Here is a 16,223-nt window from a genome sequence, read left to right as displayed (position 1 = left end):
TCTAAACATTTAGTTTTGTGTTCATACGATGAAGCAAGGAAGCAAATTGTAACCAGCTAAAAGCACATTTCTTATCTTCTACATTTAAATTAGAGTTCCTCATCTGTAGTCCATTGATGAATGATGGAACCGATTATTTCTGATTTTAATTATTGTTTAAGATTTTTAATGCCAATCCTGACCTCAGATGAATAAAAGGTTATGTTTGATTCAGGTGCATCATGTAAATTGTAACTGGAGACATTCTACATATTTTCTAGAAACACTGAATAATGACGGTCAAATATCGCACCGGAAGCTCTTTTGATTTGCTGTTTTGTGACATAAGTTTTGATAAATGCTGACATCACATCACTTTTATCACAATGACAGTGTTTAGACACTAAAAAAAAGTCCAGGTGACCTGACTGAACATTGTTGGAGTTTATACCTGAATTAGTGAGCATGAACTTTGGTGTTTAGACACAAAAGTTTAGGAGGTGTACGAGCCTGCCTCCTTGTTCACTGCTCCTTCTTTCAGGACTTGTTTAATTTTTGAAGTACAAGATAATGCTACGCATTTCTAAGCAACTTGTCAAGAAGTGGCTTTTGTTTATTGTCTTCAAGATTATCCAATCATTTTTTTTTTTCAATTCGGTTTATTTATATAGCACCAAGTCACAACCCAAGTCATCTCAGGGCACTGAACAGAAACATTCATATATAAAAATAATAATTTAACACCATTTATCTGAGGAGCAGACTGCTTTGAATTTGAATTCAACTCCATCACAGAACTCTCATCTTGAGCAAGCACGAAGGTGACAGTGGAAAGGAAAAACTCCCTCATGAGGAAGAAACCTTTACAGAACCAGGCTCAGGACAAGGAGTCATCTGCTTCGACCGGCTGGGCTTGAGAGGAACAGGAAGGAGGAACAGATACACAATGGCAGGTCAGGAATCATATGTTAAGACAGAAATAGTATCAAATGAAAACTATTCAGTTTTAGCAAATGATTTAAGGAAATGTGGTCAGTTTGTCCTCCAGTAGTCTAAACCTATGGCATCATAACAAGCCAACCAGCTAACTATAGGATTTATCAAAAAGGAAAGTGTTAAGCACAGTCTTAATTTTTTTTGCAGGATTTCTTACTTTGTAAGATTATATAATTATATTTAGCATGTCTGCTTGGTCATTACAATGATGTGCACAAAGAGACTCAAAGGGAAGTTCTGTTTTTTAGGTGTTTTATTATAAACCAAAGTCTGGATCAGGACTTGATTATAGGCCGTCTAATAACTATTGCTGTGTTGGCACAAAAAGATAAAATCATTCAATAACCAAGTCATTCTGAGAAATTTGAGAACACTTTCATGACTCCATCTTTCAGTATTATTGTAATTTTGTTAAACAGTCACTTAAAGCAAAGTTTTCATTCTTTTAAAATGTGCTTCTTTCGCAAGGTTATAAACAATTATTATTTGCATAATTCTATAGTTATTTGAAAGTGATAAGTTTTGGCAGCATCAGTTAGCGGTCCCACTTCTATCAGGGATTTAATATTTCTGCAGGAATATCTGTGAAATGCAAAATTGATGGCAACATAAAGTTACCGGTAGTACATTGTGTTTGCATGAATCGCTCTAGATTTTTTGAGAAATCATTTGTTTTAACAGTTGGTGTTTATTGGCGATTTTGGACCCACCTGAGTTAATCATTGGGTTAATTTGGTCAGAAATGAACTATTTTTCAAACTGAGGTTGTTCAAAGGTCTATCTACAACAGGTAATTGTGCACAATCCAACCACTTCAAATGATATTTACTCTCCCTCTATGCTTGTACCTAAGTGAGAAAATGACAAGCCAATAAAAAAACAAAGATGCAATCATTGGCATGTTCCTGCCACACACTCAACATTTCTGCTCTGAAGATTTGATATGTTGTAGGGTAGGTTGTAAGTAGGTGAGGTTAAGAGCAACTTGAAACCTTGAAATTGCTCAAATTCTGACAAAACCACAAAGTATTTTCTTTATGTAAAGTTTATCAGGTAGTCCCAAATAGAAATAAAAAGCATCTCCAAATTCCTTTTAAAGCAATCTTATATGAACACTAAAGAAAGTTTAGTGATTTTTTTTGTGATGGAAAAACAGTTTTATATCAGCCACCATGACTCTAGTTCTAATTCAGAGCTAACTGTACTGTTTTTATTAATAACCTCTTATTAACACACACACAGAGACACACACACACACGCGCACACACACCATACTGTGTAGAGGCGCTGTAAGATAACAGGAAGGAAGGGTGGGTTTCTCTTCCTGCTCAGTTATTTGTTGATCAATCTTTTATCTTTTGGGAAGAATCTCATCCAGATCTATCTCCTCCCTTGATAAGAATTTGCGAGACCCACCCAGGAAGCGGTGCGTGCCATTTCTGCTGCGTTGTAGGGTTGTAGATAATCACCATGGCGCTCCATAGTTGGAATGGATCACATTTGAAAGGCTTTGGTTGTTTGTGTACTTGCTCAGTCCCACTGGGTGTTGGACCAGACAGATGGGAATCACTTTCCTGTCGACTCTGTTTTACTCTCTCAGTATCTCAGAATAGATCGGTGGAAAGTCTAAAGTCTCCTTTTGATTTTTTGAACTGTGTGCAGAGATTCAGTGCCAGCCTGTTGGGTTGTTTCATTTGATTTCAAGTGATGATGATTTTACACCAAAATTTTAGTATCTTAAATCAAATTTTAAAAAACAAAACAAAGGAGAAACATTTCAGTTGTTTATTCATGTTTCCTATTGCACTATTTAAAGAAGAGTAGGAACATCTTAAAGTAAAGCAGATAAGGAGTTAAGTGTCAGTGAAAAGTGGTATTTAAATATATAGTTGTTTTTCATGGTATGTTGCTTGCAGTGAAGCAAAAATAAGAACATTTCTCAAACAAATGTGAAGCGCAGTGTAGCACAAAATTATAAGTCCTTTAAAATTCATTTCCACCAAATTATGATTGAAGCACCAAAATTAAGTATTGTTTCTCATCACAGTTTTCTAAACTACTGTAAAGCAAAAATTTGCATTTAACATCTAACACCTGCTGAAAATCATTTTGATCCTGCAGCTCACTGTACTTCTGCCAGCTAAATTATTTTGCTGTTTTGAAAATGTGTATACAATTACAGCTAAAGGGCAACATTTTTGCTGTAAACTATTTAAGCTCACACCATTGCAGTACACAGTTGACACAGCACACAGAGTTGTCACTGTTCATGAATTTGTTATTGTCTGGCTGCTAAGGAAAGGCAAAAGGTGAGCAATGATGTTTGTGCCTGTTTTTTGAGCAAAATATCTCATGAACCACTGGAAAGATTGTAGTGAAACTCACAAGAAAATAATAATTGACAGAACCTCTGCATCTGATTTACTTTTGGAGTCATATCTGTCTAATTTAAAATGGCCATCACAGCTAGTCAATATTAGCCAACACAAAATAGCTACCCAGTAGTCCCTCGTTTATCGTGGAAGTTCCGTCCCCAGCAGTGATGTGAAAAACCGCAAAGTAGGAATAGTATAAGAATAAGATGAAAAAAGTCGTTAAGCTTCAGCTTTAATGCAGGATCATCGTCCGCGTGCGTCCGATGACAAGGCGGTTGAAAGAGGTAAATAAAGTTCCGTTAAGCTTCAGATGGACAACTGGATCGTTGGCCGCGCGTGTGCATAACGGGCCAATTGAATAAGATGAAAAAAGTCTTGTTAAGTTTCAGCTTTAATGCAGAATAATTGGCCGTGCACATCTGCTCAGAGGTCCACGTGCGTGGGCGTGCTACCAGCTCTCAAGATTCACAGATGGGTCTGGAGGTCTGTTTCTGCTCTGCTTCTGGTCTGGTTCGGTGGGTTCAGTGTGGCTTCTCTGCATCTGCTGGGCACCAATAAGATCAAAACTTTCCCTCTGTTTTTTTCAGCAGAAGGAAACGGGGCTTCTGGGTGGGGCCCTGTTGCCTTCTGGGAAATGTGGTCATTATGAGCAGGAATAAAGTGGAGGCTTACTGAGCGAAAACTAAACAATAGCGGCGCCTGTCCGAAGTTTTTTATTTTTTTGTAAACTTTTTACTGTACAGTACTGCATCCAGTACTGTCCCAATCACGTGAGTAATTTTAAAGTTGACAATCATGTCCTGTACATTTTTTTTTGTACAATATTATGGACTGAACATTCACAAACCGCGATATAGCGAGTCCACGGAAGTCGAACCACGAAGTAGTGAGGGACTACTGCAACTCAGAAAAAGAAAAACCCTGTCAGTTTTACAAATATTGATGTAACATTTTTTTATGTGATTTTGTTGAATGTGATTTTTCAATATAAGATGGTCTTGGTCTAAAACTCTGCCATGATGAAAGGCAGTGGGCGATAGGCATTCCTTCACAACATGTCTGGTTTCTAATTTGAGACTGTTGTTACTGAGGATTGATTGTCACATCTCTACTGAAGCTCACTAAAACTAAATGCTATTGTGGAGATGGAGTCCCAGTTATTATGTGTTGCCATTATTTTTGATCCCCTTCTACATTTACAGAACTGAAATTAGTATTTGCAGATAAACTGCTGCATAGATCAATTAGGTATTTTGTTTGTGTGATATTTTCATGCTGATGTTTTTTTAATTGATCTTTCATGAATGAGGGATTATGCTGAAGAGTTTGAAACATTGCACCTTTCAAAGGTTATACACCGCCATTAATGATGTGTTTGAAGATTTGTCACCTCAGCTCTCAGATTCAACATTTAATCTGCTCTTAAGTGAATTTAAGACTATTTATCTTGTAATTCAGTGTTTTGCTGTGTAGCTTTCAGATCCAGCTTTGACACAGATGTTATTGTGACTCACCTAAACATTAGTTACAGTCCGAGCACCCTCCTTTTCTGCCCACAGCATCAGCGTTCCCTTACAGCAGGAAAGGAAAGCATCTGAAGAAGACAAAAAAATAAAAAAACAAGACAAAGTGCCTAATCCAACCTCCTGCACTTCACATGCCTCATGATTGATGTATTTTGCCTTTTATCCCACTTAGAAACTTATATTTTATGGTTTTATACTTCGTACTTTCACCTGAGTTTGTCATTAACACTCTGACAATAACTCAAGCAAACAGAAAATTGTGTTTTTGCTAAACAAACAAGAAAACGACATGAGATATGCTTCAAAACAGTTCTGAAAATATGGTTGTTAATCACGAACAGAACTGTGTGAAAGTATATTTGTCATTTTTCCCCCCTCAAGCTGTTTGCTGTCATTTCTTTGTTGGTCTTATTTTCACATCACACACCCCCCCCCCCCCACACACACACACACCCACCCCCACTGTCAGACACAACACATCATCATAACTCAGATTCATTTCAGTTTAACCACTGCATCAGTGGCAGCACAGAAAGAGTAATTCAGACCTGGTGCAGATATTTTAGTGAGCCCACCTACAAACCAATTCCACACACTGCTGAGCTTTTTGGTGAGGCTGTCTCGCGTATATCTTACATATCTTACATATCTTACATGTTCTAAAATGAATTTTCATCCTCAAGCCGGCAAAGAAATATCTTAAAAACACACTCAACTGTCTCCACCTGATTGTTAATCTAGACTCCGCAGTGAAGAGGCACAAGTGTTTATATAAGTTATACGTTCAGAAAGCTCAGGGGTGGTTCTGTGAAAATGTTTCATAGAACCACATCTTACCTGCACACATTAGTTTTTAGGAACTTGTATTTAGGTGTAACTTTGTGTTAACTAAAGGAAATCTGCCAGAATCAACACTGTTAATCTTGAATCGCTTTATAATCACAGGGGAAGTGAACGGCTATAAAGTTCATTTTATGTAACCCTTGTTTTTCTTTTTCTATTTTTTTCTTATTCTTCCAGCATATTTTTTTAAAATAACTTAGAAACCATCAAAACAATCCAAGGCTTGGCAGTTTTGTTAAAATGAAAGTAAATGCTTGCTTTAGTTGGAAGGATTGAATTAAAAATGCAGCTTTATTAACACATTTTTAATATGTTGAAAATTGACAGCTGATGTTACCAAGTCCAGACTCTCTACTGACTTTAGCTCTCAACATAAACAGCTACCAGCTTTGCCACTCAATAGTTAAAGTCAAAATCTCAAGTCAAATTCATTCTCCAACCCTGAATGAGTTGAAATAAATAAAATCCAGTCACAGGTCAGAAGTCCAGTGAAAAACTAGCATCTCTTTATGTCAATGGAAATAAGTTTATTGCTAATGACATCCACATTAAAAAATGGTGATTTGTGCATACACAAATTTAGTTTTTTACCTTTTCAGCTTTGCATTCACATGGAAACAACATTTTAGTAACCCCCAAATTGTATGTTCCTGAAAACGGGTTCAAGAGTGAGAAAATCTGAAAACACCGCCTTTGTTTTCGTGTAGACAGCCAAAAGGCAATTTTTTTTTAAAAACTGTGATGCTATAATCCCACCACTTGTCTAATCTATAACTCCAAGCACTATAATAACAATAACAATGGCTCACTAAATGTTTGAGTTTGTGTTGCAGATGACACTCGCTCAGCTAAACATTTCACTAGTGTTGTCTTAACAGGGCAGAGCAAAAACCTCTGATCACATTCAATAATTTAAGATTAAAAAGGTTTTTATTGCTGTATTGAACATTTTTTTTGTCATTGATACTAAAAATCTACAAGGTTTGCAGGTTTCAGGAAGTTCTCTAAGTTGCTAATAGCTACTCTTCCATCACTGCTTTTCTGTTGAAACAGCACCTCCTCCTCCGTATTTTCCAAAGTGAACAGTGTACTTCCATAATGAGTCGTTGTCACAACTGTCACACGGTGTTTTATTTAAACCCTCTATCAAATGAGACATGTTCCCGTTTTACAAGTATTCATTATTTCTTGAGATTTTAATGAAAGGTCATTAGATGGAAGATCCAAAAGGGGAGACGGGTATTCTGTTCTGAACTGGGAGAGCAACTGTGTGAGTGACATGGGATTTTATATATATATATATATATATATATATATATATATATATTTTTTTTTTTTACATTTATATTTATATATATATAAATATAGTAAATACTTAGATCTAACATATACACAAAGAATAAATGAACTTGCATTCCTTTAAATAAAAAAACAAGCATATTTCCTAGAGTTTTAGACAGGGTTTAAATTGTAAATGATAGATGCAGGAATGCAGGTGGGGGTGCAGATGGGGGGTCTGGGGGTCCTCCCCCCGAAAAATTTGAATATAGTAGATGTGATTTCCTGCATTTTGGTGTATTCTAATGGATTGTTAAACATCTACGTTTACCTACATTTGTAAACACTCGCACCTTCCCAGGCATTCACCCCCCCCACCCCCCCTCTCTTTTAGAGGCATAGATTTATTTATTTATTTATTTTAAGGGTAGAGGTGGAAATGCTTCACTTGAAGGGGCAGATGATTGTATGTGATATTAAGAAGTTGTGTTGTGTCGTCTGTTGTGTTTAAAATTAGTGTTTATGTAATTATTTTCAGTTTACATATCCAATATATCGGTAAGTTTTAATCATTTAAAGCAGTCAAATTTGTTCATAACTTTATTATTAGTAAGTCTGAGAGTTGCCAGATGCTGAATATGATGTGAATGACTCTCAGCTACTACCTCGCTGAATTTTAGCTCAATATCTGTAAAATCGACTGAATTATAGCCATTTTTGTGCTGGCTAATGCAGAGTAGTTATGGTGGCCATCTGGGCTTGAATGGACTCTACAAATGAATCAGTCGTGGATGATCATCCACTAATTACTTTGTGCAGGTTTTGTTGAAATTCATTGTTTCATTATATATTTTGGCAGCCGACACTTTTGGTGGTGGATAATGAAAAAAAAAAAAGTTTTTTTTCTTACAAAATTTTCTTTTTTTAAGAACTTCAATCATTCCAATCTCTTTTCTTCTGTTTTCATTCATATTTATCTTGTTGTCATGACCCACTTGTACAACACTCCCTTTTCTTAATTTAGCTGTCACAAAAACATGCAATTTAGTTTTATCACGGCTGCTCTCCTGACAAGGCAACCTGTTCTTACTGTGACTTTTGAAGGATTTCAGTAGAACAAAAAACACTTTCCAGGTGCTGCTTCTCTTGAAGAAGCTGCTTTTCATCTCTTCTTGATTTAATTATCATACTAAATCTGTTTATAGTTCCTGAGACAGCTGAAAGACGCACTGATTAGGAATGAGCTGCCAGGAACTGCAGATGGATAACAAAGTATCTAATCTGTCATAAATAAATACAGAGAACAGAGTTTGACAAAAATCTGAATACAATTTTCTGAGTTGGCTTCAGTTAATAATATGTGTCTAAGAATTAAACTTCATCAGATGTTTGATAGATTTGTTTTTTTAAGGTTTCTTTTCTCCCCAGAAGTTTCTTATTGAAACAGCAGTTTTAAGCAGGAACCACAAATCACTTCTTTGTCCGATTCTTATTCCTTCAACCTTTATTTAGACAGGTTAATCCCATTGAGCCTCGAGGACTCATTTACAAGAGAGACCTTATACTGAACTAATGCTATCAAAACAGTGTGGCAAATTTAAAAATGCATCATTTTGCATCATAAAGTAGTACATCAGGTTGTTTGCTGATTATTGATACCTCGGTTTAGAGGCTGTTTCAGATGAACATAAATGACTTCTTCCACTCCTCTCTCAAAGAGCCCATCTTTTCTGAGAGAATAACAGGTTTAAACATTTCCACTCAAAGGCTCTTAAAGTATAAAAGACCCAACAAGAACTCATCGGTCCACAAAAAGCATGTTCAAGACTCAAAATGAAACCAGTTACCATCTTTCTAAAATCACTTTGTTTTGTCATCACCTGAATCTTCACTGATGTATTAAGCATCCTCTGCATCCTGTTTATTTCACGATTCACTGAGTTCTTTGATGTTTGTCTCAAGCCTATCTTAATAATAGTAGGTAACGATATTTATAACCCAATTCACTTCATATATGTGAATTATTGTTCAACTCATTCTGAAAGTTTAAAAGAAGTCACCCTTTAACACATGTTTCCATGATCAGTTAGGTAAAGTCCCTGCAGAGAAATGATTGGATTGCAGATTGATTGGTGACATTACCAGATAACAAAAGGTTTATGTTAGGTCCATAAGCATGTTCTGTGAGTATTTATTAGTTTCTTTTGTCTTTTTTTCCCATTAGTTCGTTACCTGCTGAGGAACAGTGTAAGTCCAGACCTTTGCAATGAAGACGGTCTCACAGCTCTACATCAGGTGAGATGATCCAACACCCCTTGTTTATGCCTTTTTTTAAATTTAGTCTAACATTCGTCACTAAGAGCATATTGACCTGAACAGAAAACTCATTTCAACATCTTCAGTTGTAATTGACTAAAAGTGGCACAATAAAGTGACTGGTATGTTTTCTGTCTGTGAGCTCATGGAAGTCTGATTATGTTGTAAAAAGTTTGCTCAATGGTGAGAGTTCAAGTTCAAGAATCTTTATTATCCCCGAGAGACAATTTGTTTCACAGTCAAGTAGACACACACAAACGTCCATACTAGACAAGACATTGAGACGTTAAAAAACAGTACAGAAGTCATCATTGTTCAATGAGAAGCCTGATCACTCCAGGGATGAATGAGTTTTTCAGTCTGTTCGTTCTACATCTGGGCAGCGGATACCTGCGTCCAGATGGAAGCAGCCTGAACTCACCATGGAGTGGATGATCAGGATCTGCCACAATCAGCCTGGCCTTGTCCGCTGACCTTGCCTTGTGTAGGTCGGTGAGGTTCTGTAGGGCTATGCCAGCAGTTTTGCTGCACATCTTGACAATCTCCGAGAGTTTGTTCCTGTTCCTGGGAGGATGCTTGTTTGGCACATTGGTGTGGACCTTCTCTCCCCAGAAAATTTCTGTAATTTAAACAAAAATTTCTGCATTTTATAACCATCTGAACTCGAACCTAGTGGAAAATTGGGCAACCTTTGCAAGTTTGGATAAGTTTAATGAACATATTGAAGTAAAATTTAGAAGGCAAATAGAAAATGGCCAAGAACTTGAGGAAACAAATGTATCTTATTGACATTTTCCAACATTATTACAGTACAGAAGCGGCTGTACTGCTATATAATCCTATGTTCAAACAAATATGATTTATTCAAAGAAAATAAGATTACTGCTCACCACAACTTGGATTGGATCTTTAGATCTGGTGAAACTTTAAAATGAAATGTCATTAAAATCAGTTAAATCCAGCTAAATGCAACAGTATGACTGAAAGCCATGGCATATAGCAAATATTGAATGCACCACATTTCTTTAAAGCATAACATTTATAAAATCAACAAAAAATGTGTCTAACTCTGTAAGACATAAAGAATATTTATTCTGAAAGACTGGAGTTTAATGAACAATAACATGTTGGGACAAGAAGAAATAAAAAATGTTTTGTTTTTATCTCACTAGATGGAAGAGAATATAAGCTCAAGAAAAAGAATCCCATTTTATACTAATGTACAGTACAGTACAGATATTTAAGGTGAGAATACTGAAACGTGTTTAATTGTTAAAAGTAGGGGTGCACCAATGGCAGTTTTCTGGCCGATCACCGATCTTTAAAAAGCCTGACCTGCCGGTACCGATTTTGTTTGATAATCAACACTATCAGGTGTTATAAGGTCACAATGCACCTTCAATTTTCCAGTCTTATTTTATTGAAAAACATACCCTTGAACAATATCCTAGAAACAATACAAACTTGTTTTAACTGGCCATGAGGTAGTGCTCTGAAATATAAATGAAGTTTAGACAATTGTTGTTAAAACTACAAAAAATTGGTAAAATCAGTTTCTCATGTAAGTATCGACCGATCTCCCAAAATTAAGGAAATCGGTGCACCCTTAGTTAAAAGCTCCACTCAGTTTTATAATAAGACTGTTTTGTGATTGGCTTATAAACTTTATCTAATCCAAACTTTCTGTCACTTTTATTACTTCCTTTCATGCTCGGGGGTTGCTCTTTCTGGACGATATGTGTTTTTTGCAGAGATGCTTTGAATGTGAACTACTGAGGTGTTTTATTTCAAATATTTCATCTGAACGTAACTCATAGTGTAATCAACAGACTTGTGTTGTAAGGTGTTGGGGTTTCCAACAATGTTCAGTCAGGTCATCTTGACGTTTTTATTTTTTTTATTTTTGTGCTGAGACGTTTCGCCTTCCATCCAGAAGGCTTCCATCAGTCTGAGGAAACACCAAACAAAACTGCTTCTCCCCCAACAGCTTACTCCAAAGTGGAAAAAAACACTTACGTTGGTGCTAAGATGGTCTCTGGGGCACCCCCTCTCCCCCGGTGCCTGCCCTCTCCCTCGTCAACAGTCATGTCAAACTGCTTCAAAACGCCAAAGTCCATGCTCAATAATCCAGGTATTTTCAGTCAGATCATCTGGACGGTTTCTTTTCTTTTTGTTGTGCTGAGACGTTTCGCCCTCCAAACCGTCCAGATGACCTGACTGAAAATTGTTGGATTGTATACCTGGATTATTGATCATGAACTTTGGTGTGTTGGGGTTTCCTGACACCAATTTTCAGTCAGGTCATCTGGACAGTTCCTTTTTTTGTGCTGAAACGTTTCACCTTTCATCCAGAAGGCTTCATCAGTCAAGGAAACACACAGAACAAAACTGATTCTTCCCCCAAACAGCTTACTCCAAAGTGGAACAAACCAGTTATGTTGGTGCTAAGATGGTGTCTTTGGCACGCCCCCTCCTCCTGTGCCGGCCCTCTTCCTCGTTGACAGTCATGTCAAACTGGTTCAAAACCAACAAAAAAGAAACTGTCCAGGTGACCTGACTGAAAATTGTTGGATTGTGTACCTGGATTATTGAGAATGGACTTTGTTGGGTTTCCTGACACTTTAAAATATGCTTTGCAACGATGAGGATGTGAGTCCAGTTTTGTTGAGGGAATTAGTTCATTTTGATTTATGAAGCTGATCAAGAGGATCAGGGCTATTTTCGCTGCTAATTAGAACAAATACGGACATTTGTAATCAGAGATTTCATATCCTCCGAATCATTTGTTTTGGCCAGGAAACAAGCACTTGTTTCGAGATATTACGACCGTCTGGAACAGATATTACTCAGACCCAGCAGCCAGAAATAACTTTTGGTTTTATGGGACAATGTGTCAGCTGTGCGTTTCACCTAAACTGAAATGTCAAATCCTGAAGCGTAAACTCAGACTCTGTTTTTAAGATTTCTGAAGGATATTTGCCCGTTTATGACCTTGGTTACTTTGCTCTCCATCCTTTCCTCCCATTTTGAGTCTCTACCTCTCTGCCCTCCCCTCTTTCTTTCCGTCTTTTCATTCTGCCTCGGCTAACGCAGTCGTATCTCTTCTCCTCTCGGCTGTTCAAAGTCTAATATTCACACTCCAGCTGGGAGGCAGCGAAATGAACAGAGGAAGAGAAAATTGAAGTCCATCAGTCACCAGGCTGGTGTTTTTAAACACAGCCAAGGGATCTGAATGACCTTTCGGCTTTGAATACGTGCAAGTTCTTGATTTTACAGCGTTTGGACAGAACCGTCTGCACAGTGGGCTTCAGGAGATACTCATTTAATGTTGTAATTTGACACTCCAATAAAATTGGTACCAATGTGGGTCATTTAGATTAATTTCCTAAGATTGACCTCAACAGCCATTTTTGACCCTGCAGTCTTCTTGTGCAAACAGTCCCGACAGCATGAGTTATATTTTGATGGCACAAACACAACTCCCAGCAGAAAGGGACAGAAATGAAGGAAAGTGCTGGTGCTGTTTCTGTAAATGAGATGTCACATCTGCCCCGGCCTGCTCTCACCTCTCTGAGATGAGTCATTAATCAACATAGGGCTCTCAGGGTCACTGTATGTGCCGCGACACAGTGAAACAAATGAAAAATCTCACACTTTATATTTTCCCACTCGATGATGTGAGGGATTATTGATGTTAGATTGTGTGAGAGTATGAGTTATTGAAGTCCAGCTGAAATGTAGGAATAATGCTTCTGAAACATTCACAACGCACATTCAGGACAAACCCAAAAAAGGATCAAAAAGTTTATGGAAATGTAAACATTCAAAGACTAATTTATTCAGTTTTTTGTTTTAATGATTCACTCATTTAAAAAAAATAATTGTTCATTTGTTCTCCTTTATTTATGCCCAAATGTGTACAATTGAGTATCTTGGAAATAAACAATGACAAAATCATTTAAAATCTTTAAGGGTTTTTTACCCAAGTAGTCTTTACTGGACTGGAAAAAAATAGGGTTTTGCAGCCACTGCCATGTTGGTTTGTAGGAAATATCTTAGTAAAATAAGACGATACTCGGTGCCAGGTTTTTATATTTTGTCTATGTAGTTTTGCCTTTGTTTCATAATTTTTCATTTTGTGGTTGGTCCTTTTCATAATTTTGGAAAACTTCCACTAGGCCTTGATGTGAAGTTTAGTGAAGAATGGGGTTTTGTTTAGCCAATCACAAAGGTCAGATTAAGAAAGTTTGGTAATAATCTTTTTTCTTCTGAGAAAACTTCTTTCTACAATGGAGCTTTAGGACCATGCTAAGAAAAAAATTACATTACAAGAAAAAAGTCATAAAATTACGAGAATAAAGTCGTAATATTAGGAGAATAAAGTCTTAGTATTACGAGAATAAAGTATTAGTATTATGAGAATAAAGTCTTAGTATTATGAGAATAAAGTCGTAGTATTACAAGAATAAAGTCAAAATATTACGAGAATAAAGTTGTTATATTATGAGAATAAAGTCATAGTATTACTAGATTAATGTTGTAGTGTTACGAGAATAAAGTCATAGTATTACGAGAACAAAGTCGTAATGTTACGAGAAGTCAAAATATTGCAAGAATAAAGTCAAAATATCATGAGAATAAAGTCATAGTATTACGAGAACAAAGTCGTAGTGTTATGAGAATAAAGTCAAAATATTGCAAGAATAAAGTCGAAATATCATGAGAATAAAGTCGTAGTATTACGAGCATAAAGTCGTAGTATTACGAGAATAAAGTTGTAATATTACGAGACTAAACTCCTAATACATCCTGGGTAGGCTCGCACCTGCTGTGGACAGCCTCCAGTGTGAGTCACTGTGTTTATGAAGTAGTCCACGGTCACTTTTGGGTCTGTTTGTGAAATATGCTTCCATCCACATTATGTCATGGCTAAATCCATCAATGCCATATGGTTCCAGTTTATCTTAAGAATCCATATGCAACAGTGTGTCGGGCCCCCTACTATTGTACTGCCGACATGAACACTCATCATTTTACCGCAGTTGTAAGACTGCTTCTTCGTGTCGGAGTTCTGATAATATTACTAGTTTATTCTGGTAATGTTATGAGTTTATTCTCATAATACTACGACTTTGTTCTCAGATTATTTTGACTTTATTCTCATAATACCACAAATTTATTCTCATAATATTATTATGACTTTATTGTCATACAACTTTATTCTCGTAATATTATTATGACTTTATTCTCGTTCCTTTTTTTTTTTTTTTTTTTTTTTTTTGATGGCCTCCCTTCTCCCCTTACAGCCATCCTCTCCCCCCCATTTTTTTAAAATTTTTTTTTTTGGAATTTTTATTTTAGGGTTTTTTTTTTTTTTTTTTTTTTTTTTTTTAACAGGATAGAAAGAAAGAAAAGACAAAGTAAGACTCCAAAATTTAAGAAATATATACAAATAGAGCACACGTCAAAACACCCGGCCACTGTCTGTTCACCTGCAAAGAACATGACAAAACACAGCAACAAAATACATATGTATGAAGAACTTAAAATATTCATGGCTTTGCAGTAAGTTTCCATAAATATATATAATAATAATAATAATAATAATAATGTCATCACAATGTCAGCACTGTATGTTTCCATACAATGGCGAAATTAGTCTCTGCATTTAACCCATCCACCACCAGGTGGTGCAGTGGGCAGCTATTGAAAGCGCCCGGGGGACATTTTGGGAATTAGACGTGCTGCCCAGAGACGCCACGTGATGTGCAGTGACTGGGGATCGAACCTGGGACTCTCGGGTCCCAAGCCGGCTGCCCTGCCTCTACACCATCTCGGCCCCCCATACCTACGCCTATATACATACATACATACATACACATGAATATACACTCACATACATATCTATATATCTACATATAAAGCCTACATAAGCATCCCTGCTTCTATTTGTGTGTGGTTGTGAGCATGCATAAGTGTATAAGGCTTCTCTAATAGAACATTTATTAGTAACTGTGAAGCAGCAGAGACCCGACCCCCAAGACCAGAGGCAGACGAAAAAGGGGGGACCAGAGCCCAAGACCCCAGGAGGGACCCCGACCGCGGAGCCCCCAGAGCCACCCACACAGGACGAACCACTCACCCACCCCCCAGAACGGACCACAGGGGAGAACCGGAAGATCCCCACCAGCAACCACATACAGTGACCCCCCCGGGGCCAACAGCGACAAACTCATAGGCCTCCGTCGGCACCCGCCGCACCGATGTAGGTCCAGGTCCAGGCACCGAGGCCCGGGCACCGAGGACTCACACCACCCAGGCCAAGGCCTGACAGGGCCAGAGGACCCGAGCCCCACCAGGCAGACACCAGGCCGAGCCGACACACGCCCAAGCGCCCAGCCCCCGATACCAAGGGCCCCAAGCGCGCCGGCAGGCAAGGGCACACCCCACCAGGGGGCCGCGCGATAGGGGCGCGATGCCAAGCACCCCCAGTTGTATCAAAGAGGGGGCAGTCCGAGTCTCAGCCTAACAAATACCCATTCATACACAGACACAATCACACAATCCCAACCTCAATCTCACATTCATTCACTCAAAGACATACAATAACGATACATTTCATTCTTATTCCCGATACACACTCTATACCCCCCAGGTCCAAGACATGTACCTGCCCTCTACAGGGGGCAGCCCATGCCCAAACCCAAGAGGTAAACCCATTCATTCTTGAGCGGAGAAGAGCCAATACCCCAGACCCGGCCCAGGCCATGCCCCGCCGACAGGACACCCCCCCACCATGAAGAGGACACGCCACCGACCACCCCCACACACCGCCAACAACCAAGCACGCACCCCCAGCCGACCGCCCGCCAGGCCCCGGCAGCCACCCCGGCCAGCGGGCCAACCATGG

At 38.1% G+C, this 16,223-nt stretch overlaps 1 protein-coding gene across 1 annotated transcript in view; it reads left to right on the top strand.

Moving 5' to 3' along the window:
- Window positions 1-16,223, top strand: part of ppp1r16b (protein phosphatase 1, regulatory subunit 16B) — a 70,347-nt gene that overhangs the window by 30,654 nt on the left and 23,470 nt on the right. The window contains exon 2 of the mRNA XM_037679821.1: window positions 9,222-9,292. Within this exon, the coding sequence (XP_037535749.1) occupies window positions 9,222-9,292 (71 nt within the window). The remainder of the gene's footprint in view (window positions 1-9,221; window positions 9,293-16,223) is intronic.

The sequence above is a fragment of the Nematolebias whitei genome, chromosome 7, assembly GCF_014905685.2.
Source record: "Nematolebias whitei isolate Nwh7 chromosome 7, NemWhi1, whole genome shotgun sequence".
NCBI lineage: Eukaryota > Metazoa > Chordata > Actinopteri > Cyprinodontiformes > Rivulidae > Nematolebias > Nematolebias whitei.
The sequence above is the reverse complement of the archived record's forward strand: the minus strand, read 5'-3'. Positions and strand labels throughout refer to the sequence as shown.